General features: G+C 39.6%; 2 protein-coding genes and 1 long non-coding RNA gene across 3 annotated transcripts in view; 1 reads left to right on the forward strand and 2 right to left on the reverse strand.

The window, feature by feature from the left end:
• Window positions 1–26,431, reverse strand: part of DIP-lambda (Dpr-interacting protein lambda) — a 105,449-nt gene that overhangs the window by 26,693 nt on the left and 52,325 nt on the right. The window contains exon 4 of the mRNA XM_086837985.1: window positions 25,216–25,347. Coding sequence (XP_086694111.1) covers window positions 25,216–25,347 — 132 coding nt within the window. The remainder of the gene's footprint in view (window positions 1–25,215; window positions 25,348–26,431) is intronic.
• LOC147642876 (uncharacterized) lies at window positions 35–1,665 on the reverse strand. Its single transcript, XM_086837987.1, has 2 exons — window positions 894–1,665; window positions 35–815 (listed from the first exon to the last, which is right to left on the reverse strand). The coding sequence occupies exons 1-2, from the start codon at window positions 1,137–1,139 to the stop codon at window positions 51–53; spliced, it is 1,011 nt and encodes a 336-aa protein (XP_086694113.1). The 5' UTR covers window positions 1,140–1,665; the 3' UTR covers window positions 35–50.
• Window positions 22,419–22,848, forward strand: LOC110180595 (uncharacterized). Its single transcript, XR_015272833.1, has 2 exons — window positions 22,419–22,660; window positions 22,713–22,848. It is a non-coding gene; the product is annotated as an uncharacterized LOC110180595 (long non-coding RNA).

Below are 26,431 nucleotides of genomic sequence, written 5' to 3' on the forward strand. Positions count from 1 at the left end.
TGAACGCATAAGAAATAAGTCAAACAAAAAATAATCATTTTCAAATTAATTTAATTCTGTAATACTTGTTGGTATACAATATTCTTTGTTTCTCCATTCTCCGCGTAAATATAAAGACTTTTTGGTTTTCCGACTCGTGAACACGCAACATATAATTGTCCGTGTGAAAAACAATCTTCATCCAAATCCAGACCACACAACTCCAGAGATTGACCTTGAGCTTTATTTATGGTCATTGCAAACGCCAAACGAATGGGAAACTGCAATCTCTTGAACTGGAACGGTGTATCTGTCGGGATCATAGGAATCCTAGGAATGAGGACATCTTCACCTTTGAAAGGACCAGTTATGATCGTTGCTTCTACTATGTTGTTCATCAATTTCTTGACTGCGAGTCGCGTACCGTTGCAGAGTTTCGGCTGTTTTATATTCCGGAGCATGATAATCGGCACACCTATTTTTAATTTCAATATGTGTGGTGGCATTCCAGGCAGATCAAGTGAGTTTAGAAATTCGGTAGGGTAATTAACTGCTTCATCTGCCTCCACAACGGTATCTATCGACTTATATGTAATTTCGTCAGTTTCTATGCTTTTTTGGATTACATGATTGAGCTGGTAGACATCTTTGTTCTTGGCAGCGAGAATCGCTCGTCCACTGAGCCAATCGTGATTCCTATAATTTATTCGGATATTGGGGAACACTTTTTGGATAAGTTCTTCCTTCGATGTAACTAAATTACAGAAATTCCCGGGCAATACTATTTTTCTCGACGTCTCATTGACTGGCAGCTTTCCGTTCCCAATGTCCAGTAGCTGTCGTGAGAATACGTCGGCTGAGTCATCGTTCTGTTACTGGACACGCATATTCGTCTTCAACTGTAATGTACGTACATGTTTCCACAATATAGAATATTTCAGGCAAGTATTTATCTCGTCAGCTGGTGTCGATCGGGAAATCACAGGCAACGTTTGTCTGAAATCCCCTGCGAGCAATATTAACGCGTTCCCATGCATTGCTCTCAGCCGCTCAGTCTCTCGGAAGGAGGCCCGTTCTTCGTCAGTCATATTCGTAATCTTACGTCTTTTTGCTTCTGTATTGCGAATACAACGACCCAATCTCGACTTTTTTGGTGGCATGACTTCGTTTCTTACTGAACCTGAACAAAAAATAAAATTTGTATCTCCAATTTCTTCTTTCAATAGGTTTTTAATGTTTGACAGGAAATGCTTTGATTTGCCTGTAGAGGGCGCAGTAGTAGGGGCACGGGGAAACGCTAAAAAAATAGATATATTCGCAACCGCAGATAAGCTATCAACATTAAAAGTAGTCAATAACCTAGCTGGAACCTCAACGCATGTTCTCTAAAAATTTGGGCTTAAACGGTTCAGAACTTTTCAAGTTTCTTCTTTTAATATGTTTTGAATGTTTGACAGGAAATGCTTTGATTCAGCTGGCTTCCTGTAGATGGCGCAGCAGTAGGGGCACTTGGAAACGCTAAAAAAATAGATATATTCGCAACCGCAGATAAGCTATCAACATCAAAAGTAGTCAATAACCGAGCTGGAACCTCAACGCATGTTGTGTAAAAATTTGGGCTTAAACGGTTCAGAACTTTTCGAGTCTATGAAGGATGTAGACACGAACAGAGCATTTTTATATATATAGATGTAAAACATAAGGGGCCCAAATGGCTCTCATGCAGGACGCCAAAAGTAACCTCTATAAGATTCGATGAATTATTCTTAAAAAAGATCTTCAGGAAAACCCATTTAATCGAGTTTCCTTACGACGCGAGAATGGTTAACAGATTTAAATGTTTTACTAAAATCTGAATAGATTAAATCTGCTTGAAAATTATTATGAAAGCCCTTTAAAATATAGGAAAAAAGATTTGTTGTTGTTTGTGTAGAGTTACAAATGGAGTACAGTACAGGCTAAGGAAGGCCGGGGAGAGGCAAAGGATTCTAGGGGAGACGTCGACGTCCGTAGCGGATGAAGTTCGGGGCCAGACTCGGCATTGGTTGGATTGGAACTTTGATAGGATAGCACGGAATCATCCGTTGCTGCGATCGAGGTGCGGGAACTGGACTTCCAAGCATAGTGTGTTTGGTGTTTGGTGATACTGATTGCACATCTTGAATCGGTCATCACTACGGCACTTGCCTTGGGAATGTTCGTGGGAGAAACAATTGAAACAGTAGCGGTTCGTGGACACCGCGCTGAGCCTCTGCTCAGCCTGAGGAGCTTTTGTCATTTTCGAAGAGGATGGATTCCACTGCAGACTCTTCAGCTGTATAATATATGCCTGTTCTACGCTTGCTTTTGATGCCGTCGTATGCGACCTAGTAATTGACGAAATCGGGAGAAGTTACAACTCGAGCGGAGAACGACGAAATCCCTTGGATAGGTGCGGATACTGAGCTCGAAGTTTCAGGAGCAATCTGAACACTGGAGGAACAGTTTCTGGGGTCCAGCAAGAGGAAGCACTTGGGCAATCCTGCTGCTGGTGGCCTCGTGTCAAACAATTCAAGCAGAGTCGCTTTCTTCGGACGGTATTTGATATTTATTTTGAGGAAACGGGGGCATAAACACAGGGGGTTGTTTTTCATTGAACACAGGTCACACCTTCTGGGTGCAGGAGTCACCCTGAAATCGGAAGAATGAAGGCGGGGCTCTGGGGCACCCGTAGTCGCCGACCTTGCCTGAAAATGCCCTAAGCCCGAAGGCGTGACGTCGTCGATGTCCTCCAGCGTACGATGGCGTCCGGTCAGAAACGCGTCTAGCTCGTTACAAGTTGGAATGTTGTCCTTATTATTGCTCCCACATGGAAGGCGTGAGCTTTGGAAGCTTGGAGGAAATCATATACACGAGGAGAGAGTCACAAGCCTCAACATCTCTAAGGCGTTCAGACAGCTTTGGATGGTGCCTTGCAGTTCTTTCAAAGCGACTCCGGACTTTAGGGGGATAGCTTGGATGTTGAAAAGGATTATCAACTAGCTGTTGACCAAGAGCCGCCGAGGCTTCGTGAAGCTGAGACGAACTCCTCATTGGTGAGCGGGAGCTCGGAAACAATGGCGTGAGGAGCGCCACTAGTTTTGGATAGTAGGTGGAACATTTTCTCCATCGGGGTGAGATACGAGTTGTAAATATATATCGCAGTGAAAAGGTCTCTGAACGTGGGCCACCAAAGATAGTTACCAGCGAAAACTTCGGTGTCCACCATTGGCAGACGACAACCCGCAGAAGAGGATGGTTGAAAATTGTCGGAAGTCGGAGTGGACTGGAAGGCGCCCTTCTCAGTTACTACTTCAAGTTGGGAAACACATCTCTAATACACGGAGTAACAATCGTTGTAATTGGATTCAAGCACTGTCGCGTACTATCAGCAGACACGGAAAGAAGGTCGGAGCGGCTTTCCTTGCGATTTTCCACGGGACTAAATTTTTAGTAAAAAATTTAAAAATTAGTTTTTTATTTTAAAATATATAAATATGGATTTGCATAGCTCGGACGTGGAGGTTTGCTTATATATATTTCTTTTGTGCAATTTATTTACAAAGGAGCCGAAATAGTGGAATAAACCTATGTCTTCTGTCCGGGAGAAAAAACCTCAGTGGGTTATGAGATCAGCAAACCAGTGCGGATGCCACTGCGGCGGCTAAGTTGAAAAAATTGGGAAAAATAATCGTGGTCGCTTCCGTTCGGTCTTAAATTCAAATTTTGGATCCAGTGGCGAATGTTAAACTATTTGTTATCTTAAAAAGTTAACAGCCGAAGATGTTTAACTATTTCAGCGCCGAAAAGGTGGAATTAAAAAACTTCCGTTTTTGGCCGCGGAGAAAAAGCTCACTGGGTTATGCAAGCGGTGCCTATGTCAGGGACCCAAAGAACGAAACGGCAAAAACAACAACAACACGGCCGCTGCGGAGGCTAGGTTGAAGCGGTGGAGTACAGCGTCAATTTTACTGTACGCGGAGAATTTTTCTGTATTGAAACATGTGCACAATTTAAGAATGCCTGTGTGTATGTGGCTGCACATATATAGGCCTCGACCGTTGTCAAATAGATGAACAATGGAAAACCGAAAGAAACGGCGAGAAGTCACACACAAAACGGACACGGATGGAAATTTTTGACAATCGGAACGCAGAGAAATATACAATTCTCAACTGCCGTTGTGTCAAGAAAACTTTGACTTTGTGTTGACACGAAGAAAAACAATAAGTCTTGAAGCAATGCGACCGAAGTTTAATGTTCGGCTCAGTGTTGAAGACCTTCAGCAAAAACGAGAAAAATAGTGACAAATAGCTCCCGCACGTAGAGTAGCCCGATGAGCAGTGCGCGAAGGGCCAACCTGCGGGAGTGCCAGAGCGGCCAAGCACTTGGAAGCTCGGTGGACAGAGGCGGCGCAGCCGCCACCCCGAAGCAGCTTCTGACGTGAACTATCTTGATCTTAGTTAAATAAAACCATGTTGACAGGGGAAAAAGCTGATCTACATTCGAGCTGCAAATGAGGAGTAATTATGCTTTTGAATAGTTTTGGGATAGCCGACAAATAAGAAATTCCTTTACAATTGCTACCATACGTTGAGAGGAATAATAAACCATTCCTTCCAAATAAGGGGAAAGTAGAATTTGTCTAATGATAAGGTAAACAATTTTATAAGGTAATATCACGGGGCGTCGGCTAATAAACTGGCTTAACTCGATGAAGATCCAAAAGAAGAAAGCTTTCGTTCAAACTAGGACTGAAAAGTTAAAAAAAATGTAAGTTGGGTTTGGCAATGACGTAGAAATAAGTCTGATTTGCATCCGAAGAATTTGAATCCGCTGATCGATCGACTTCCAATCCCGATCCAAAAAACTAACCCACTCCCTAGGTATTTCCTATCAGAATGCAAGAGGCTTACGTAGTAAGCTTCCTAACTTGTATTCTGATAGCCTTTCGTTTGTATCTCAGGTTATTGTGCTCACAGAAACCTGGTTAAAGCCGGAGATTCTGAGCTCCGAAGTTTTTCCAGCTGTGTTCACGGTATATCGGCTAGATCGCCCTATCAGACGCTGGGGTGGAGTTCTTATAGCGGTGGACTCCTCACTCACGTCAGAAATATTAACCTTCGAGGAATGCAACGATGTTGAATTCCTCTGTGTGAAGCTATCTATCAAAGGTAGCTCCATTTTTATTACCTGTTCCTACATACCTCCACTGTCGGAACTTCCTATTTATTGGAATCACCTTTCCGCTATTCAGATGGTTTCCAGTAGACTTTTGGATAGAGACCAGTTGGTAGTTCTAGGAGATTTTAATATCCCTGGTGCTATTTGGTGCTCAAATAATTCCACCAATACTCTCCATACACCTACACAACATGACTTTATCGCTGGCTTGTTTGACATTTCGCTGTCTCAAGTCAACCATGTTCGAAATTCCTTACAACGCTTGCTCGATCTTTGCTTCGTCTCTGATCCTGCGAGAGTCAGTTTAGCAAGGGTGGCGCCTCTGACGCAGCCCGAAGATCCTTATCATCCAACTTTCGATGTGACTCTTGATATTGGGTGTGACGTACAGAATATTTCTGACCGTCCAGCCAATAAAGTCCTATGTTTTCGCAAAACGGACTTTGAACGGCTGAATAATTTTATAAACGAGTTCAATTGGTCTGATCTATACATGTGCACTGACATGGCTGTTGCCGTGGATATTTTTTACAGTGCCATGAATTCATTTTTTACTGAATGTGTTCCGTTATATTATCCGCCAAGCTCGAATAAGCCGCAGTGGTTTACTAAAGAGTTGAGCCGACTTAAAAATAAAAAATCTAGACTGTATGCTAAATTTAAAATCACCGGTTCTCAATCTGCCCTTTCATCTTATTTATCAGCTCGGTCAAACTTTACCGTGCTGAACGCGCAGTGTTTTAAAAATTATTTAACTCGTTGTAGGGCCCAGTTCTCACAGGACCCAAAACAGTTTTATAATTTCGTTAACACTAAACGTAAGCCTAAAACAAATCCTTCCTCGCTTTCATTTGAAAATACTATCTAATGCAAATAATGATCAGGCAATAGCCGATCTATTTTCGCAGTTTTTTCAAACAACCTATTCTAGCTCTTCGTATCTACACCAGACCTATTCCTACGACATACCCAAATCAAACTTAGCCTAAACGAAAGCTCTCTCCTTTTAGATCTTCATCGTGTCAAGCCAGTTTATTCGCCAGGTCCCGACGGAATTCCTGGCTGTGTGCTCAGGTATTGTGCCGATGCCCTGTGCTATCCCCTTCTGAAATTGTTTACCTTGTCCTTGGAAACCTCCCACTTTCCCATTATTTGGAAGGAATCGTTTATTATTCCTCTCCACAAAAAAGGTAGCTAATTGGATGCCAGCAATTATAGAGGAATCTCTAAGTTGTCGGCCATCCCTAAATTATTTGAAAATATTATCACCCCTCATTTACAGCACCTTTGTAGATTGGTTATTTCTCCATGTCAACATGGTTTTATGAAGCGAAGATCAACAACAACAAATCTTTTGGAGCTCTCTTCCTATATTATAAAGGGCTTCCATAATAATTGTCAGACAGATGTAATCTATACTGATTTCAGTAAAGCATTTGACTCTGTTAACCATTCTCTCCTCGTTAGAAAACTCGATGTAATGGGTTTTTCAAGTGATCTTCTTAATTGGCTCTCAAGTTATTTGAATGGCAGGACGCAAAAGGTCCTCTTTAAGAATAATTTATTCAATGTTCTAAGGGTTACATCTGCCGTCACGCAACGAAGCCATTTGGGACCCTTATTGTTTACATTATTTATAAATGACCTGCCCAAAGTCTTGACTAACTCCAGAGTACTTATGTACGCGGATGACGTCAAGCTTTGCGTGCAATACAATGACGTTGCCTGCCAGTCGGATTTACAAACAGATCTTAATAATTTTCAAACTTGGTGCCGTGTAAACTTATTAAACTTAAATGACTCGAAATGCAAGCTAATGACATTCTCACGTGTCGTTCCTAAGCTTGCTACTTACACGCTGAACTGCTGCTATTTGGAAAGAATTAATTTTGTTGACGATTTGGGCGTCCGCTTGGACCCAAAACTTGACTTTATTGATCATATTTCGTCTATGGTGAATAGAGCCAGGGGTGTGCTTGGATTTATTAAACGGTGGTCGAAGGAATTCAATGACCCCTATGTTACTAAATCCTTATATACTTCCGTAGTTCGTCCTATCCTAGAATATGGATGCTGCATTTGGAGCCCTCAGTACGGCGTCCATAGTAAACGCATTGAGTCGGTTCAAAAGAACTTTTTACTTTTCGCTATACGCGGTTTAAATTGGGATGCAAACCAAAGATTACCTTCCTACTCTAGTAGACTCCTATTAATAAAGTTGCCGTCCTTAGCCAATCGTAGAACGATGCTAGGGATAACCTTTATTTTTAACTTTATACATGGTGATGTGGAAAGTGCTGACTTGTTGAGTCAGCTTAATTTCCATGTACCATGTAGAACTACTAGATCCTATATCCAATTAGTGTTGCGCCACTGTAGAACCTCCTTTGAACTGCATGAACCTTTTAGAGTGCTATGTGCAAATTATAATGATTTGTACACACTAATCTCTAACGTAGATACCCTTCCCAAATTAAAATCTTTAATACTAACACACTTAGTAAGCATGCAAGCTAACAATCTGGCAGCACGCCGGTAGTCAATTTTCCTCGTATTCTGTCCTATATTCTTCATCGCGCCTACTAACACCTAACCCAAACAGGCCCGTGCCTGGTGTCATACGGGCCACTTGAATGTACTGACCTTAGTGCATCAACGTCCAAGAAAGAAAAAACTGTGAAAATATATTGGCAACTGACTGATCATTATTTGTTGTAGTATTTTTAAATGAAAACATAGTTTTTACAATACTACGCGTTCAGCTCGTTAAGTTTGACCGAGTTGACAAATAAGAGGAAATGACAGCTTGAGAATCGGTCATTTTAAATTTAGAATACAGCCTTGATTTTTATACTCTTGCAGGGTATAATAATTTTAGTCATAAGTTTGCAACGCAGTGAAGGAGTCACCTCCGATCAGATAAAGTATATATATTCTTCATCAGCATCAACAGACGAGTCGATCTAGCCATGTCTATCTGCCCGTCTGTCCATCTGTTCGTCTGTCCGTTTCTACTAACGCAAACTAGTTTCTCATATGTCGGAACGGCCCGGATCGGATGACTATATCATATAGCTGTCAACGGAACGATCGAGAAATTAATACAATTAAAAATTATAACTTTTTCAGCTTTTTACAGATCAAACTTGTGTGGCAGGTATAACCGAGCGTTTTAATTCATACTTCTTTATTTCACTCCACGCAACCGAATGTTCTACTTCTCTTGTTTCACATGATCTTAACATCTCTTAACATAGGCTTAACATATATTGGCTTGACATACATTGACTTAACATAGATGGGCTTAACATACATTGGCTTAACATAGATGGGCTTAACATAGATTGGGCACTCTGCTAGCCTACTACAATTCGGCCATCCTGACTATCTGGATCCCCTGATTCAGGTTTCTTTTGAGATAAACATTTTTTCTTTAAGTAAGTTTAAAGTAAGTTTATCGAATAATGGTTTCTTTATGACTTCGTTCGTTTTCCAATCCAAGGTTTTATGTTTTGAGCACTCCAAACACCCCTGTATGGATTCCGAGAAACTTGAAAACCTTCAACATCCTTTAACAAAAACCTGTCATTACGAAGCACTTTAGCTATTACATACGGTCCCTTATTCTTTGGGATTAACTTCCTAGCAACTCCCGTAGTACTGTCAAAATTTTTAACCATTACATAATCTCCTATAGCATAATCCTTTGGCTTTTTCCTTGTTTTATCATAATATGTTTCGTTATACGCCTGTGCCCGATTTTGATTATCTACAGCTAGTTTTCTGATTTCCTCTAAACTTTCTACCTGTGTTGTATCGTTGATTTCTTCCAATCTCTCCCTGAGCTCATCAATAATTTGACTTTTTTGCTCTACGCCGAAGAGCATCTCGCTAGGAACTTGTTTAATACTTCGGTGTATAGTGTTATTGAGTGTAAATTCAACTTGCTCTATTACATTATCCCATTGTATTCCATTTTCAGGTTCAGTTAACTTTGCTATCATTGGTCCTATGGTCCTGTTTATGCGTTCCACTTGTCCATTTGCTTGTGGGGAACCTGTGGCTATCTTCAAATGTTTAATATTGTTTCCGTTGCAAATTGTGCGAATTCAATAGATGTGAAACAACTGCCTCTATCAGAGACTATACATTTCGGTTTGCTATACGACCTGAAATAATCGGCTAAAGCTTTTAGAACTTCTTTTGTGTTTGTCGTCTTTGTCGTATATAATCTAACAAATTTCGTGAATCCATCTACTATTAAAAATATGTGTTTATTTGCTCTTCCTGCTGCAACTGGTCCATAATGGTCGATGTGTAACAAATCAAAAGGCTTATCCCCTTTTGGAATGCTATGTAAGAAACCTTCTGATTTTCCAGAGTTTGGAGAAAATGCTACACATTTTAGGCAGTTTTCTATGTGACTTTGGCATTTTTCTTTGATGTTCTTAAACCAATAACCCCTCGTAATCACTTCTATCATTTTATCCCTGCCAATGTGTCCAAGCTCATTGTGGTATTTATGCAAAACGTGACTTTCCATTTCTTCAGGTACGAAGAATAATAAACGGTCGTCATTAGTTTTCCTGTAAACAACGCCATTTCTCATTTCGAACAGTTTGTGCTGACTTCTTTCTAGTTCTTCTTTAATTTTTTGTATTTTTAAATCTTTTGATTGACAGATTAAGAGATTGTCTTCAAAACTAGTGGTTTCTACTACTAAAATGTTACATCCGCTCAAAGCATCTACGTGTTGCATCTTTGTCCCGGATCTATGGATGAGTTCTTAATCATAATTTTGAAGTTCAAGTGCCCATCGTGCGATTCTAGGATTTAGTTCGACTCTGTTCAAAGTAAGCGTTAGAGAATTGCAATCGGTTATTATTTTGAAATGTCTGCCTTGTAAATAGATTCGGAATCTACGCAAGGCGTAGATAATGGCCAGAGTTTCCAGCTCAAAGCTGTGATACTTTGCTTCAGTCTCAGTGCTTCGCTTAGAAAAATAGAACACGGGATGGAGTTTTCCATCTCCCTTTCTTTGCATCAATACCGCACCAAAGCCCATAGAACTTGCATCGCAATGCAATTCAACATCGTCTTTGTGATTATAAATGGCTAAAACCGGTGCCTCTATAAGTTTTTTCTTAAGGTTTAAAAAACAATTTAGCTCTCTTTCTTCAAAAAAAAAATCCTTGTCTTTTTTTTAAATATCGTAAAGTGGCTTAGCTAACGTAGAGAAATCTTTTATAAATCTTCTAAAGTAGGAACATAAACCTAAAAAACTTTGGACGTTGTGTACTTTTTCAGGAATTGGAAAATTTTTAATAGCATCAATACCCCTGTCATCAGCTCTGATTCCGTTTTTATCAATGAAAAATCCCAGGTACTTTATACTGGATTGCATAAACTCACATTTGCCATACAAAGTTCTAACTTGTTCTTAACCAGTCTTATGAACACTTCTTTTAATACGATTAAATGATCTTCCATGTTTGCGCTGGCTATCAATATGCCATCCATATATACGATGACTTTATTTTCGCGTATTAAATCCGAAAAAAATCTTATTTACAAAGCGCTGGAATACTGCTGATGCGTTCTTGATGCCCATGGGCATCCTTAAAAATTCGAATTGTCCAAGGGGAGTGACAAATGATGTATATTTCATAGAATCTGCGCCAACGAATACGTGGAAATATCCATTTTTTAAATCTAGTTTTGAAAATACACTTTTATTCACTAATTTGTCTAAAAGGTCGGTCGTCTATTAAAGTCAACGGATAATTGTCCTTTATTAAAACTTTGTTCAATTTTCGATAGTCGATGCATAAACGTAAATCTCCTGTTTTTTTTCTTTACCAGCACAATAGGAGAAGCGTATTCCGAATCACTGTTTCTTATTATGCCCATGTCTAAATATTCGTCCAGCAGCTTCTGAAGCTGCTCCTTCTCACTAAAAGAAAGCAGTCTGGGTGAGCAACTGAAAGGTTTAGAATTGTCTAAACTAATTTTCATTTCGCATTTGGTAAAAGGGGCATCTGGTCTCTTTGCTTTGACATAAAATTCTTCGAACATTTGGACAAATCTACATTTTGTTTCATAGTTTACATCACACCCACAGTTGTAGTCTAAAAACTGATCATCGACTACGTTTATGTTCAACATTTCGTTTTCAAAGTTGTCTGTTCTTTCAATCTGCGCCATCTCATCAAAGTCTTGAATGTTTCTTACATGTGGTTCACTTTCTATGTTCTTTCCGCTACTAGTTTCCTTTTTCGAAAATTTTCCCATAACAGTTGAGTTTATCAACGCTTTTTCCTTGACAGTTTCATTTTCTAATATCTTCTCTTCATCTCCTAACAGTTGCTCTTTAATAGTTTTAATTTTTGACAGTTGCTCTTTAACAGTTTTAATTCTTGACAGTTGCTCTTTAACAGTTTCAATTCCTAACAGTTGCTCTTTAACAGTTTCATCTCCTAACAGTTGCTCTTTAACAGATTCATCTCCTAACAGTTGCTCTTTAACAGTTTCATCTCCTAACAGTTGCTCTTTAACAGATTCATCTCCTAACAGTTGCTCTTTAACAGTTTCATCTCCTAACAGTTGCTCTTTAACAGTTTCAATTCCTAACAGTTGCTCTTTAACAGTTTCATTTCCCAATAGTTTCTCTCTAACAGTTTCATTTCTCAATAGTTTCTCTCGAACAGTTTCATTTCCATTAATATTTTCGCTGGAATCGCAATTGGGTACTACGGCAGTTGCTATTTGTTGATGATTTTCCTCTGAACGCGAGTTCAAATCATAGGTGCCTTCATTGCTAATATTAAAATCTCCGTCAATACCAAGGGTGCCTAGATTTATGCTCAAACCATAATGATCCATGAAATCCCTTCCTAGGATTGCATCGTGTATCATTGACTCATTAGCGACGACAATAATTTCAAATTTAATTTTTATTTTTCCTTTTAAAACGTAACAGAAAGTTTTTCCAAAAATTTCAAGTCCGCTCTTGTTTAAACCATGATAAATTTCGTTCACGTTTTCCAATGATACTTTAGATGGAATTTTGGATTGCTTAATGAAAGATATCGCGCTTCCTGAGTCTATGAGGCATTTTGCAATAATGGGTTCAGTAAAATCAATAAAAAAAATTCTTAATCTTCTTACGTAGTTGTTAACGTTGCTGCCGTTGTTACTTTTCCGTTGGCGGCATTCTCGTACGAAATGGCCCATCTCACCGCAAGCATAGCAGGATCCTGGTTGCCTTGATGGTTTGCGACAGTCCTTCGCAAAATGGCCCTTGGAGTTGCAGTTTCTACAGCGCAAGTTGTTGGCCTCCGACGTCTCCGGTGTCGACTTCTTCGTAGCATAGTTGCCGGCTTGTGGAAGGCCCACGTTGGCAAATGCCAGCAGCATTTGCTCAGGATCAGCGAATCTCTGGATGCGGGCTTGATCACGCAAGCTCGCCGTTGGGATTCCGTCGATAAGATGCTCGAGTAGCTCCTCTGTGTCAATGTTGATGGTTTGGGACATCATTAATTTCTCTTCAAAATACATGGTGAAACGCTCATCCCTGTTCCATTTGCGTTGCTCAAATTTCCGACGACGCTCTGCTTTAGACGCCGTTTCACCAAAAGCCACGATCAGTTGCTCGCACAACCGTTCAAACGAATCCAGCATTCGTGTAGGGTTGGCATGCAGCCAGCGTTGTGCGTTGCCTCTCAGTTTGTTGACGAGCAACATCCGCAGACTGTCGCCGTCAAGATTGTAAATCTGACCGAGGTTCCTGAGGTGATCCACCCAGTTTCGAGCGCAAATGTCGCCTTCGAAATCGATGGCCGCTTCCTTGGCAAAAGAGAGTGATCTAGCCCCGGCATGGCGTCTGTCTTCCTGGGCGCCGTCAGTACCGCAGCTTGGCTGTTGTTGCTGGCTTTCGGCGCCTTGTTGTCGCGCCTGTATTGCGACGCGCGTCTCTCGTTGTTCCATTTGAATTCGTTGAATGGTGCTGAGTTCTTCGAATTGTTGTTGCTGAGCGGCGCCACGAGCTTCTGCTTGTTGCAACGCATTTTCCTGCGAAACGAGTGTGGCCCGCAGTTGTGCGATGATTCCTAGAAGTTCACGGTGGTCTGGAAAACTTTCGGCATCACTTTCCTGCAACGATTGGGTTGCATTTCCCGTCTCTGTGTTGACCTGTTGGGGTCCGGTGCTGGAGGTGCTGGTCTGATCCTCTAAAATTATCTGGCAGGCTTCCTCCTCTGGCATTTGACCTCGTTGCTCAGGTGGTATTTGCCCTATACGCGCCATCAGTTCAGCTTTAACACCTTGGGTTGGCAGCCCCAACACTGATAGCCACTGTTTAAATTAATTTCGTACATTTCGTAGATTTATCCCACTTCTGAATTTGTGGCAGGTATAACCTAGCGTTTTAATTCATACTTCTTTATTTCACTCCACGCAACCGAATGTTCTACTTCTCCTGTTTCACATGATCTTAACATCTCTTAACATAGGCTTAACATAGATTGGCTTAACATAGATGGGCTTAACATACATTGGCTTAACATAGATGGGCTTAACATAGATTGGGCTCTCTGCTAGCCTACTACACTTGGGATATATGTAGCTATTTTATAATATTCTAAAATGTTGTGTAAAATTTTATAAAAATCGGACTACTATATCATATAGGTGCAATATAAACAATCGATAGATATAGATGAAAACGAAAACTGTGAATGTAAAAATGTAAATATATGTATATACGTGAATGAAATGAGAGCAGGCATTACTATCATTGTAAACATAAATATAGTTAATTTATTTGCTATTAATTCCCAGTCATTCAAGTTCTATCTGCAAGGGTATAAATACTTCAGCGTGAGGAAGTTAGCGTGAAGAACATAGCAATAGTTTTGCCAAAACTCGATATGTCCTTAAAACCGCTCTTGGATTACCGCATGAAGGACATCTCCTTCTCCACCTCGCAATAGGCCTCGCAGCAGTAAAGTAGGCCGATGTTTTTTTTGTAACATCGTCCACCGTCCGAGCTGCAACGCCAATGCACTTGGCATGCAAGATGTTGTCGCACAGCCTGTAGCCGATGTTCACCGGAAGTAATGGGTGTTTTGTAGGTTGTGGCAAAGCAGACAATTTTAAAATTCATAATTGGGGCTTACCACTGTACTTAAACTTTTGGAAAGAAGCGAAAGAGAGCGACAGATAAGATAAGACAAGCAGCACAAAAAGAGCGTGCGAATGTGGGTATAAGCTTTCTGGAACGTTTAGCTATCGCGACGGCGCGGACAACGGCTCACCGGAGAAGGCACAAAAAGGCATGCAATAAAAAATACAAAAGCAAGCACCAGCAGCCCAATAAAAATTGAAAAATAAACTCAATTGAATACAGACGCAATTGCATTCATACGCAAAACACAGGATAGAAGATTTAAATTGAAACCCCGGTGGTTTATGCAAGGCCGCAAAAAAAACACTTCCGTTCTTTTGGAAAAGATGAGATGACATCGTAACCCATATTACTTTGTACACACTATTTTAACGTAAGCATTTATTGTCAAACCATTTTAGCTATAAATAACAGAAGTTTAACCCATACACCAGAGGGTGTCGCTATGTCTTCAAATCCTCAACCCATACAATCAGTTTACCAAGTTCACGTATTAGTTCCGACAACAAAAGGCAATAGTTAAAGCACTATCTGACAGGCTTCAAAGCCTCCTCTCAATACTGCATAAAACGATTATTTATATTTCAAGAGAAAGGTAGAATTACGTTGCTTTACGTCTGGGTGACATTTATTTAAATAATGATAGTTATTTATATAATTATAAATGTAACAAACATTTAAAATCAAATACCCACGCTATATGTTATTGCGCACACGAAAAAACGGTCTCTGGCTGTGGCTCGTCGGCAAGGGGGGTGGTCTTGTTCCTTTTCTTAGGGTCTTGCCATATATAAATGGTGAGAAAAACAAGATATTTTATGCAAAATTAGAAGCGGACGAATGAAGAAAGATGATAGTACCGCTAGGACTTTATTGCATGCCCTTGAACCGATCGCGAGTCCCGTATGCTAATGGATTTCGTTTCGCCCTTTTTAAATATAATTCCTTTGAAGGTTCTCTTTGCCGACACCTATTTGGTTATTTTGGCTTACACTTAGGTTCTGTCAGAAAAAACTTTTTCAACTAAGGACTCACCTCGAGCTGGTTAGCGGAAAAGAGGGTATTCCTTTTCTCCCTCACACGGGGCTCACAGGTATTTGGAAGCACACCTTTCAGATGTTCGCCGTCATGCACTCAATATTATTTCTTTGCGGTCTTTGCACACACTGCAGTGTAATGATGCCGCGCACCTCTGGATCTAGTGAAAGCCGAAATGGGAAAGACCAAAACCGACACAAATTTTCTGGTCCAATGCCCCGCAGCAGTTTGACATTTTCCTTTGTTACTCTCCTTTTCCATTTCTCGCTCACCTAGCTTCGCTCTAGCTGGCGCTGGAGTGCCTGCTTGCCAAGTCCCAACTACAAGCGGTACAACCTGTTCTTATTTGTTTATTTAATTGAATTTATTTCCTTTTCCGTTTTTCATATTTTCGTTTTATGCCTTCCTTGCCGTCGTGGCAGCTTAACATTCCTAAGCATGCTTACTTAATCGCTCTCGCTGTGCCGCTGCACTTCTTATTTTTAGTTGGGTCTCTATCTCTTTCTTTATCTTGCAAAAAGTACAGTGGTAATTCGGACTACCGGCCTATAATTTAACCGCAGATAACCAATTTGCCATGCCAAAAGCCCTCATAGCAGTTCCACCTACGAGACATTATTTGTTTTGCGTCTCTCCCCTGCTCAAAAAACTTAAGATGTTATTGCTTTTAGCCAAGGCAACACCAGAGCCGAAAAATGAAACAAAAGGTGCACAATTTAAGGTTCTCTTCTGCTATATTTCCTCTTGGCGAGATTATTTCATCTCTATCATCCTACTTTCTATGTGACTCTCGACATTGGAACTCACTTACAGAATATAACAGTCCAGCCAAAAAATCTTCTGTTTTCGCAAGACAGGATGTGCACTCACATGGCTCATGCTGTGAATATGTTTTAGAAGTCATGAATCCATTCTCGAATAAGACACCTTGGTTTACTAAAGACTTGAGTCGCCTCAAAAATATAAAGTCTAGGCTGTATGCTCAATTTAAACGAACTGGTTCTTAAACTACCCTTTCCACATATTTAACGGCTCGATCAAACTTCGCCGTGCTGAAGAGACTCGGTATGGGTAGGATAAGGAACCCAATATTTAAGACGTAAACCTAAAACATATCCTTCCTCTCTTTCATTTAAATATACTCCTAATAATGATCAGGCAATTGCCGATAAATTTTTGCAGTTTTTTCAATCAACTTACTAAAAAACTATTCAAGCCGTGCGTCATACCCAAATTGAACTAAATGTTCAGTCTAAGCTTAAGCGAAAGCTCTCTACTTAAAGATCTTCATCGCGTCATAGTATTGTAGTTTATTCGCCAGGTCCCGTCGGAATTTCTGACGCCCTGTGCAACCGCCTTCTAAAATTGTTTACCTTATCCCTAGAAACCTTTTCCCTTATTTGAAAGGAATTATTATTTTTTTTTTTCTAACTCTCCTTAAAAATGGTAGCAATTCGGATCCAAACAAATTTAGAGGAATTCTCTAAAATGGGCATCCCAAAATTTTCAAAAACGTAATTAGTCTTCATTTGCAGAACCTTTGTAGATCAGTTATTTCTCCATGTCAACACGGATTTATTAACCGAAGATCAACCAAAACTAACCTTTTGGAGCACTTTTACGATATATTGAAGGGCATAATAACTTTCAGACAGATGTAATCTATACTTATTTTATTAACCCTTTTTGTTTCTGTCAACCATTCGCTCTTTCTTCGAAAACCCGATTTAATTGGATTTCCAGTTAATCTTTTTATTTGGATCTCAAAGTATCCGAATGGCAGGACGCAAGTGGTCCCCTTTTATCTTATATTTTCAGGGTTACTTTTGGCGTTCCGCAAGGGAGCCATTTGGGTCCCTCATTGTTAACATTATTTATAAACTACCTGTCCAAAGTTTTTTGCTTGCAATATAAAGACGTCGGACTTACAAACAGCGTAAACTTATTAAACTTGACTGGCTCTAAATGCAAGCTAATGACATTCACTCGTGTCGTTCCCGACACATACGTATTTTCACGTACTGAGTAGAAATATTAGATCCTATACAGATCCTTTTAGATCCTTGAACATTTACAAATAGAGTTGGGGGAGATACAGTTAGTAAGAGTTGAGAAACTAACGCGGCACGGCCGCAAAGCAATGCAATTTAGAGATTCCTCTATAATTGTTGGCATTCGAATTGCTACCTTTTTTGTGGAGAGGAATAATAAATGATTCTCTCCAAATAAGGGGAAAGTGGGATGTTTCTAAGGATAAGGTAAACAATTTCAGAAGAGGGATAGCACAGGGCGTCGGCACAATATTTGAGCACATAGCCATTCAATCTTGACCAGGAGAAAAAATTGGCTTAACACGATGAAGATCTAAAAGAAGAGAGCTTTAATTTAATCTGGTATTGAAAATTAAGTTCGATTTGGGCATGATATTAAATAAGTCTGATTTGAGTCAAAAGAGTTCGAAATAAAATTATTCAGCATTTTAAAGTCCGCCATGCGAAAACAGAGGACTTTTTTGTCTGCACGGTCAGATATATTTTATAAGTCAGATAATATCAAGAGTCTCATTGAAAGTAGGATGATAGGGCTCTTCAGTCTGCGTCAGAGGCGCCACCCTGGCCAAAGGTGGTTCCAATAAATAGGACGTTCCGACAATGGAGTTATGTAGGATCACGTAATACAAATTAATTGCATTAATAGAAAGCTGCACAACGAGGAATTTAACACGTTGCATACCTCGAAAGTTCATAATTCTGACGTGAGTGAGGAGTCCACCGCTATGAGAACTCCACCCCCGCGTCTGATAGGGCGATCTAGCCGATATACTGTGAACACAGCTGGAAAAACTTCGGAGCTCAGAATCTCTGGCTTTGACCAAGCTTCTGTGAACATAATGACCAGAGAAGGAAACGAAGGACTATCAGAATACAAATTAAGAAGCGTACTTAGTAAGCCGCTTGCATTCTGATAGGAAATGGTTAGATGATTGGTAAGTTTTTTGAGGCGAAGTTAGAAGTAGAAGGCGCAGTGGTCTGATCGTGCCTGAAAGAGATATTTCTACAGGCCCCTTTTTCTTTTTTTTAGTTTCGAACTTCTCGACAGCAACATACTCTTGCCAGAATTTGGCAGAGCAAACTGTTTCAAAGAGTTCGTTAGGGACATTTATTTTAAAAAGACGATTTATCCCTAGCCTAAGAAAATTATAATGTATCTCCCTTTATTTTTATTTGGTTGGCACTGGTTTTGCCTTGGATAAAGGCGATTCACGGGACTCTGAGAGGTCAAAATTTGAGACCCTCCAGGGAACGAAACGAAAATCACTGGAAACGCGGGCACACCCGCTGCACATTCGGGCACCGAATCTCTTTAAGCCCTCGATCTCAACACTCTCGGATTGAATGCGGAGGTCTAGGACTGTGCTGAGGGAAGCTGCTGCTGAGTGCCCGTTGCGGTTTGTTGGTATCAACCTACATGCAATTTTATTACGTTTCGCAGACTCATTTAATAGCGTAAGGCTATAAAATTGGGTTTCCAGCGTCAAGAACATTTCATGTATTTTACGAGAATTCGATAAAATGCTCTTAAAATCGCCCTTGGTCTACCGTATAAAAGACTTAATCTCCCTTTCCTTATCCCGAAAATACTTGCAGCAGTCCGAACTGCAACACCAATAAACTTGGCGTGTATGATGTCGCACAGCCAGCAGCCAATGGCAAGATCACCTGCAATAATAGCCTATTTGCTGGTTTTGGCGAAACAGACAATATTAGCGGACATTATAATGGCTTACAAGTGTACTTGTACTTGACAGAAAAACAGAGTTATAAAGATAAGAAGTGCAGCGACTCAGCGAGCGTGAGAGACCTGTCGCGACGGCGCGAACAAGATCAAAACAAAAAAGTAAGCACTAGCTGGGAAATAAGACCAATTAAATACACAAATCAGAATAGCTGCATGCACCCGTTCAGTGAAGGGGAAGCTGTTGACACTAAATAGAAGATTTAAGTTAACCCCGGTGGTTATTTCCAAGCTTTAAAACAAATCGCTCTAGAAAAAAAACAGGCCGTTCACTTGGAGACGCCTTTAGTGGCCGTGCCTGGGTCCCATTGGTTCTCGGTATGGTGAGTTATGTTTTTTTTTGGTGGTGTCAGCACTGTGACCTGACGAGCTGTCGGCTTGCCGGCCGCGCATAGCTTAAGTACAGTTAGATAAGCATCAGTTTGTATTTGATTGTAATAAACTGGGCAAAGCGCACAGATCCGACTCCAGCGAAAGCTATCTTTAATTAAATGGTTACCTAGCATTAAGGGCAAGAAGCATCGGAGAGAAGTTCTCCCAACATATAACACTGCTGTACTCGCGAAGAGCATTCCATTAGCAAGCGAAGAAAAAGATCTCCAACCCTCCTCCTCACGGACTGCGGCGAGGGATAATTTGGGCACACAATTAAAACATAATTTACATAAGACAAAATTTTTATGATTGAATATGAACCTTATAATGAAAACGTTAATGTATTTCACATATGTTATGTCAAAGCAGTTCGACCAAAGATACCAGATACAAAGTGAGAAAAAAATAAAACGCTGAAGTTAAACTTTTAAGCTACAGGCCCAGACGCCTCTTCTATGCTAAAAAAAATTGCTCTTGCATAATGGCTAATAGAAGGATATTCAAAACCCAACGATACCTTTTGAATAGTTACATATTGATCCAGGACCAGTTTATACGAAAGCGAAAAAATCGAGACATATTTTAGTAATTGTTGTTATATGGACCATGATACACTAGGATCAGTATACTCAAGCACGTACCTGTATTGGTTAGGAGTTAGTAGGTGCGAAAAAAAATATAAAAAAAGAGTATGAGAAAATTAACTGCCGGCGGGCTTCCAGATTTTATGCTTGCAAGTTCAGTAAGTGGATTAGTATTAAAGTTTTTAGTTGGGTAGGTTTTCTTCGGTGTAGATTATGGAGTAAATATTATTATAATAAGAGACTAAAAGGTTCATTCAATTCAAATGAGGTTCTACACACTAAGGGTATAAAGGATCCAGTATTTCTACTCTGTACATAGAAATTGAGCTGGCCCAACAAGCACTTGCCACGCCGCCATGGATGAGGTGGCGAATGTGGTGAATATGAAGGTAATCTTTGGATTATTTCCCAATTTCAGCAGCATAGAGCGAAAACTAAAAAGTTCTTTTGAACCGATTCGATACATTTACTATGGACGCAGTACTGAGGGCTACAGCATCCATTTACTACGATAGGACGAACTAAAGAAGTATATAAGGATTTAGTAATATAGGGTTCATTAAATTCTTCCGATCACTGTTTAGTAAATCAAAGTACACCCCTGGCTTTATTTACCATAGACGAAAGAGGATATACAAAGTCAAGATTAGGATCCAAGTGGACACCCAAATTATCAAATAAATTAATTCTTTCCAAAAACCATCAGTTAAGCGTATAAGTCGTAAGCTTGAAACGACACGAGAGAATGTCATTAGCTTGCATTTAGAGGCGTTTCTTTGGAAATTATTACGATCTGTTTGTAAATCCGACTGCCAAGCGGCGTCCTTATATTGCACCCATCGACATACATAAGTACTCTGGAGTAAGTCAGAACTTTGATCAGGTTGTTTATAAATAATGTAAGCATTAAATAATAATAAAGGGACCCAAATGGCTTCCTTGCGGGACGCCAGAAGTAATTATTATTTAAGAGGACCATTTGCGTCCTACCATTCAGATAACTTGAGATCCAACTAAGAAGATGAACTGGAAATCCCATTAAATCGAGCTTCTCTACTTGGAGAGAATGGTTAACAGATTCATTTTCTTTACTAAAATTGGTATAGATTACAACTGTCTGAATGTTATTATGAAAGGCCTTCATACTATCGAAAAAGAGCTCAAAAAGGTTAGTTAATGTTGATCTTCGCTTAATAATACTATGTTGACATATTTCGCCAACTGATCTACAAAGGTGCTGCAATTGGAAAGTTAACTTACAGATTCCTCTATAATTGTAGGCATCTGACTTGGAACCCTTTTTGTGAAGAAGACTAAAAACCGATTTCTCCAAAATAAGAAAAAATTTAAGGTTTCGAAGGATAAGGTAAACAATTTCAAAAGGGAATTGCGCAGGGCGTCGGCAAAATACCAGAGCATACAGCCAAGAATACGTTCGAGACCTGACGAATAAACACGATGATACGATGAAGATGTACAAAAATAGAGCTTTCGTTTAAACATGGACTGAAAATTAAGTTCGATTTGGGTATGACGTAGGAATAAGTCTGATTTAAATTCGAAGAGTTTAAATCAAGCAACATATGCTTGATAAGTTTCAGCTCGATAAGTTTGACCGACCTGAGAAATATGAGGAAAGGTCAGATTGAGAACCGAAGTCTTTAAATTTAAAATACAGCCTGAATATTTGATTTTAAAGGCTTGCAGATAGAACTGCGATCACTAGGAATTAATAGAACATAAATTATATATATTTAAATACAGTAGTATACTAGAAGTAATACCTGTTACCATTTCATTCACCTATACAAGTAATATAGATATAGAAGAAAATGTAAAACTGTGAATTTAAAACTGTAAATATAATGTATACAAATAAGATCGTTTGTATGGCAGCTATGTGATATTGTCATCCGATTTTCATAAAATTAAAAAAAAATCTAGAATAATAAAAAAAAGGCTATATCTTAAACTTTACGAAAATCTGTTGAAAACTGAAAAAGTAATAATTTTGAATTGTATTAATTTCAGGATGGTCCCTATGTCAGCTATATGATACAGAAGTCCGATATTAATAAAATTTTCGGATCGTTCCTATGGCAGCTATATGATATAATCGTCCGATCCGGCCCGTTTCGAAATGTATACGAGTGAGAGTATATAGAAGACTAACTACAAAGTTTTATTCAGATAGCTTTAAAACTGAGAGACTTGTTTGCGTAGAAACGGACAGACGGACATGGCTTGATCGACTTGGCTGTTCAATAAGAATCAATAATTCACTACACTGCAAACTTCTGACTTAAATTATATTACCCTGCAATAGTAAAACAAGGGTAAAACGAGTTCAGAGCATTGTGAAAAAAATCCACGCCAACAGCCATGTCAGTGTGCATGTGTAGATCGGGAAAATTAAATTTATATTTAATATTATTATTCAGGAGTTCAAAGTCCGTCTTGACAAAACAGAGGACTTTTTTGGCAGGACGGTCATATGTATTCTGTAAGTCAAACCTAATGACTAGTATCAAAAGTAGGATGATAAGTATTTTCAGGTTGTGTAGAAGGCGCCACCCTGGTTAAACTAACCCTCGCCGGATCTGAAACAAAACCAAGATCAATCACGTGCTCTAATGAATTTCGAAATATCAAACGAGTCAGAAATAAAATCATGTTTTGTAGAAGTTAGGAGAGTATTGGTGGAATTATTTGAGAACCAAATAGCCCCTGGAATGTTAAAATCTTAACATCAAATGGTGCCTATCTGAAAGTCTTTTGAAAACCATATGAATAGCGAACAGGTGGTTTCAATAAATACGAAGTTCCGATAATGGAAGTATGTAGGAAAAAATGAAAATACGCTATCATTGAAAGATAGCTTCACACAGAGGAATTCGGTGGACACTGTATTACCCCGGACCACGGATAATCGAGTGCCACCTCCTCCGTCCTCATTAATGCAGTGTCCAGCGAAGTCTTCGGTACAGTTCTTCTTGCCTAAAGCCGGAGAAAATTAATCATTAGCCATGGTTGGAGGTTCCTGGCGGAAGCCATAAAAAGCAAGTGAGTGGTTCCCCGAAAAATAAACCTGTTTCTATCTAAAAAGATGAAACAAAAAAGTCAATCGTGCTGGGATGTCAGTACTAACGCCGCTGAAAAAAGTGACTGCCAATGTTTGGCAAGGAGAGGAGGAATCGTCTCTGCGTTACGCCAGCGGTCACACCACTAGCATGACGGGAGCAGGTCTTACTAGTTGACTTGGAGCCGGAAAATAGTCTTCTCTCCTCGTCGAAACCTGGCTCCAGTCCCCGCACAGGGATGCGCCGATACGGTCAAACGAGGGAATACGCCCCCCCTCCAAGGTAAAAAACCCAATAGAGCAGGAGGTGAAGTTCAATCAGGCGACTAAACTAAACTTTACACGGATGGAGGATGTTTCCAACCCATATGCCCTCATTTGATGATGCGGGTAGCTGAACGGGGTCAAAATCCTGCATATTGGTAGCCCACTACCTAAAGAGTGGGGTCCAAGCGCAGTCCTCCAGATTAACAAGGAGGCGGAAGATGTTCTTTATCCCAGATACGGGAAGATGGCGTAGAGCATGGGTAGCAAAAAGCGTTACCCCGGGGACAAAGATGAGCACTTCCTGAAGGCAAGCGGGTAGAGGAGGATCAAGGTGTGTACACCATCATAGACGCCGCCCAAAAAAGGTCGGTGACCTGAAAGTCATAGTCAATACCCATGACTCTCAGTGTCTTGCAGCTCAATCTACATAAAAGCAAAGTAGGGTCGGCAGAACTCCTCATAACGCAAGGATCAGTCGACTTAGCTTTGGTCCAGGAGCCATGGATTGCCTTGGGACTACAATGTGTTCAACCTGCCATCGGTAACCAGAAAAAGAAAAGCCGGAAAAGCCTTATGCCTCATTACATCTCGGATGTCCTAACTGCTGTGATGCTGGAGAGCGGGAAGAAGCGCCTTCTCGCATATTCGAGTTACAGCCCCACCGGAGGCACTCAGGAGCCTGGTAGCAGCCAGCCCGAAAGACCAGTAACTGACCGTGGGTGCTGATGCCAACGCACACCACTGCGTGTGGGTTAGAGAGGTGAGTCAATCTTAGAATAAAATTTTCCACTGTCGTCAAATCTGCTAGATTTAACGCTCGTAGCGGGACGGGGTACTATGATTTCAGAATGGAGAGTCCTAGAGAGACCATCCTTATATCCTACAAGTACATTCAGTTTCACTACGACTTCAAATACACTACACTAACACATTGTCTTCAGAAACAACGAGTTTATATACTTGCAAAGGAAGGCGTCGGACTGTCGAGCGACAGAACGGAAAACGTCCCCATGTCCTTAAGAACGCTCCAGAGCGAGCTGAAGAGACGGGCTGACATACTAGCAAAAAGCAGATCCTTGGAACATCTCATCTGCAGGTGTCCGGCTTGAATGCAAGCAAGAAGAAGGTACCAAGGTGTCCCAGTACTGAAATATTTAGAAGATGCCTACAAGAGGACACAAGGATCTTGATCATCAAGGACTTTGAAACCGCGTAATATCTCTACGTCCATACAATTGACATCCAGACAACTAACGGCTTTCGGTTTAACCTTACTTATGTATATAAATTGCAGTATAGGGCCACTGCTTGTAAAACTGATAAGTTCAGAACCGAGTTGAGGCTTTAAATAAAATATGAAGAAAATGCGATAATTAATACAGTTCATTACTTTTGGCCATATTTAAAAAATTATTATTCTATTTTCAAGTTTTTTTTATATTAAGTTTTTTATAAATCAAGATTTTCGCTTTTTTAATCAGTGTAGCAGCCCAAATTTTGTTCTTGCTGTTTTGAGTGAGAGAGCCAAATTTCAAGAAAATTTCCGGGTGGATAAGAGATAAAAGATTGTAGAGAGAAGGGAATCCAAATCTTTGTCTAATTTCCAAGATCGAAATTATTAAATGAGGCTAGGCTTTTTTGTAATTAAAACTACTAAGGGTTACTAACATCATCTTTAGTTAAAGCTAGGTACTCTGACTATCGCTACTTACAATTCACATGCACGTCAAAACGTTTGCTCACAGATGGTGGTACTCCATTAGATGCAATGCAGTTATAGCCACCGATATCGCTTCGATGAACATTAGTCAGTGTAAGGCGTTCTCCTTCTATGTACTTAAAAGCTGCAATGATACACAATGTAAGTCAAATAATCGATAGGTATGTATAATTTACTATGCTAATTTACATTGATTAAAATTGCATTAAATCCCAAATTTCTTTCATTATATTTGATACACAGTATTTTATGTAAATAGAGAGAAACTATAGTCAACAAGAATGCTAACATAGCCATGCCAGTTTATACTTCCTAGGTGATTGGTCTTTAAACATTATTAATTAAGACAATATAAATTATATATTTTTAATTTTTTTTAAACAGCGAAGTAATGCCTAAGGCCATGTTTTAAAAAGGGCTTAGGATAAGCAAACTTTATTGACGATCTGCTGTTGTTCAGGTGACTAAAAAATGACCTGGATTCGTCTCAAAAAATTTATTTGGTTCAAGGATTGTTTCTAAAAGAGATTTCTACGCGGTGCAGATTGAAACGCTAGGGAATTTTTCCGTAAAACCTATCTTATGGTTTATTTATTTAAAAGTTATAATTTAATAATAATGTGACTCTCATACGTCATTTCATTGCCTCCTCGTTCGAGTGGTTGGTGTCTGTGACAGCTGTTTTGGAGACTCTGAAGTCTTCCACAGTGCACTATGGGCCAGGAAGTTCATATTTTGGCCAAAACTCTCTAACTTCTAAAATAAATTTTTTAGAGACGTGAAATTTGGCATGCACATTCTCAAAACATTGAATTTTATGTGTTTAAAAATTAGTAATAGAAAATATTTTTTTTTATGAAGATAATCCCTACCAAAGTTGAAAAATATTTTCTTTTTTTTTGTTTTTCATAAAAAATAAAAAACCAGCAACTCGATTTGGATCTCACTTTACAGAAATGAGTATTTAGATAATATTTATTAGAAAAAAATATATTTGTTGCATTAAATGCAGTAGTTTTTTAGTTTTAAGCCCCTTAAGTTCAAATTTCTAGTCTCAATTTCATGAACGTCTTTGAAGCAATCTACCGCAATTTTTGTTTTTTACTTCCAATATGGTCTCTATTACAAAAAAAAAAAACAAAAAAAAGTTGTTTTTAAACCAATAATTTTTTTAAGTTTTCACAAAAAAAAATTTTATAGATGCTTGT

The sequence above is a fragment of the Drosophila serrata genome, unplaced genomic scaffold (assembly GCF_035046125.1).
Source record: "Drosophila serrata isolate PLE 108 unplaced genomic scaffold, ASM3504612v1 contig_339, whole genome shotgun sequence".
In the NCBI taxonomy this organism is placed as follows: domain Eukaryota; kingdom Metazoa; phylum Arthropoda; class Insecta; order Diptera; family Drosophilidae; genus Drosophila; species Drosophila serrata.

Excerpts from the sequence above, each read along its gene's own strand:
- LOC147642876 (XM_086837987.1), bottom strand. The coding sequence starts at position 1,139 with ATGCCACCAAAAAAGTCGAGATTGGGTCGTTGTATTCGCAATACAGAA. Across the intron at positions 816-893 it reads ATTCTATATTGTGGAAACAT|CTACTGGACATTGGGAACGG; the intron begins GTACGTACATTA and ends TTCTCACGACAG.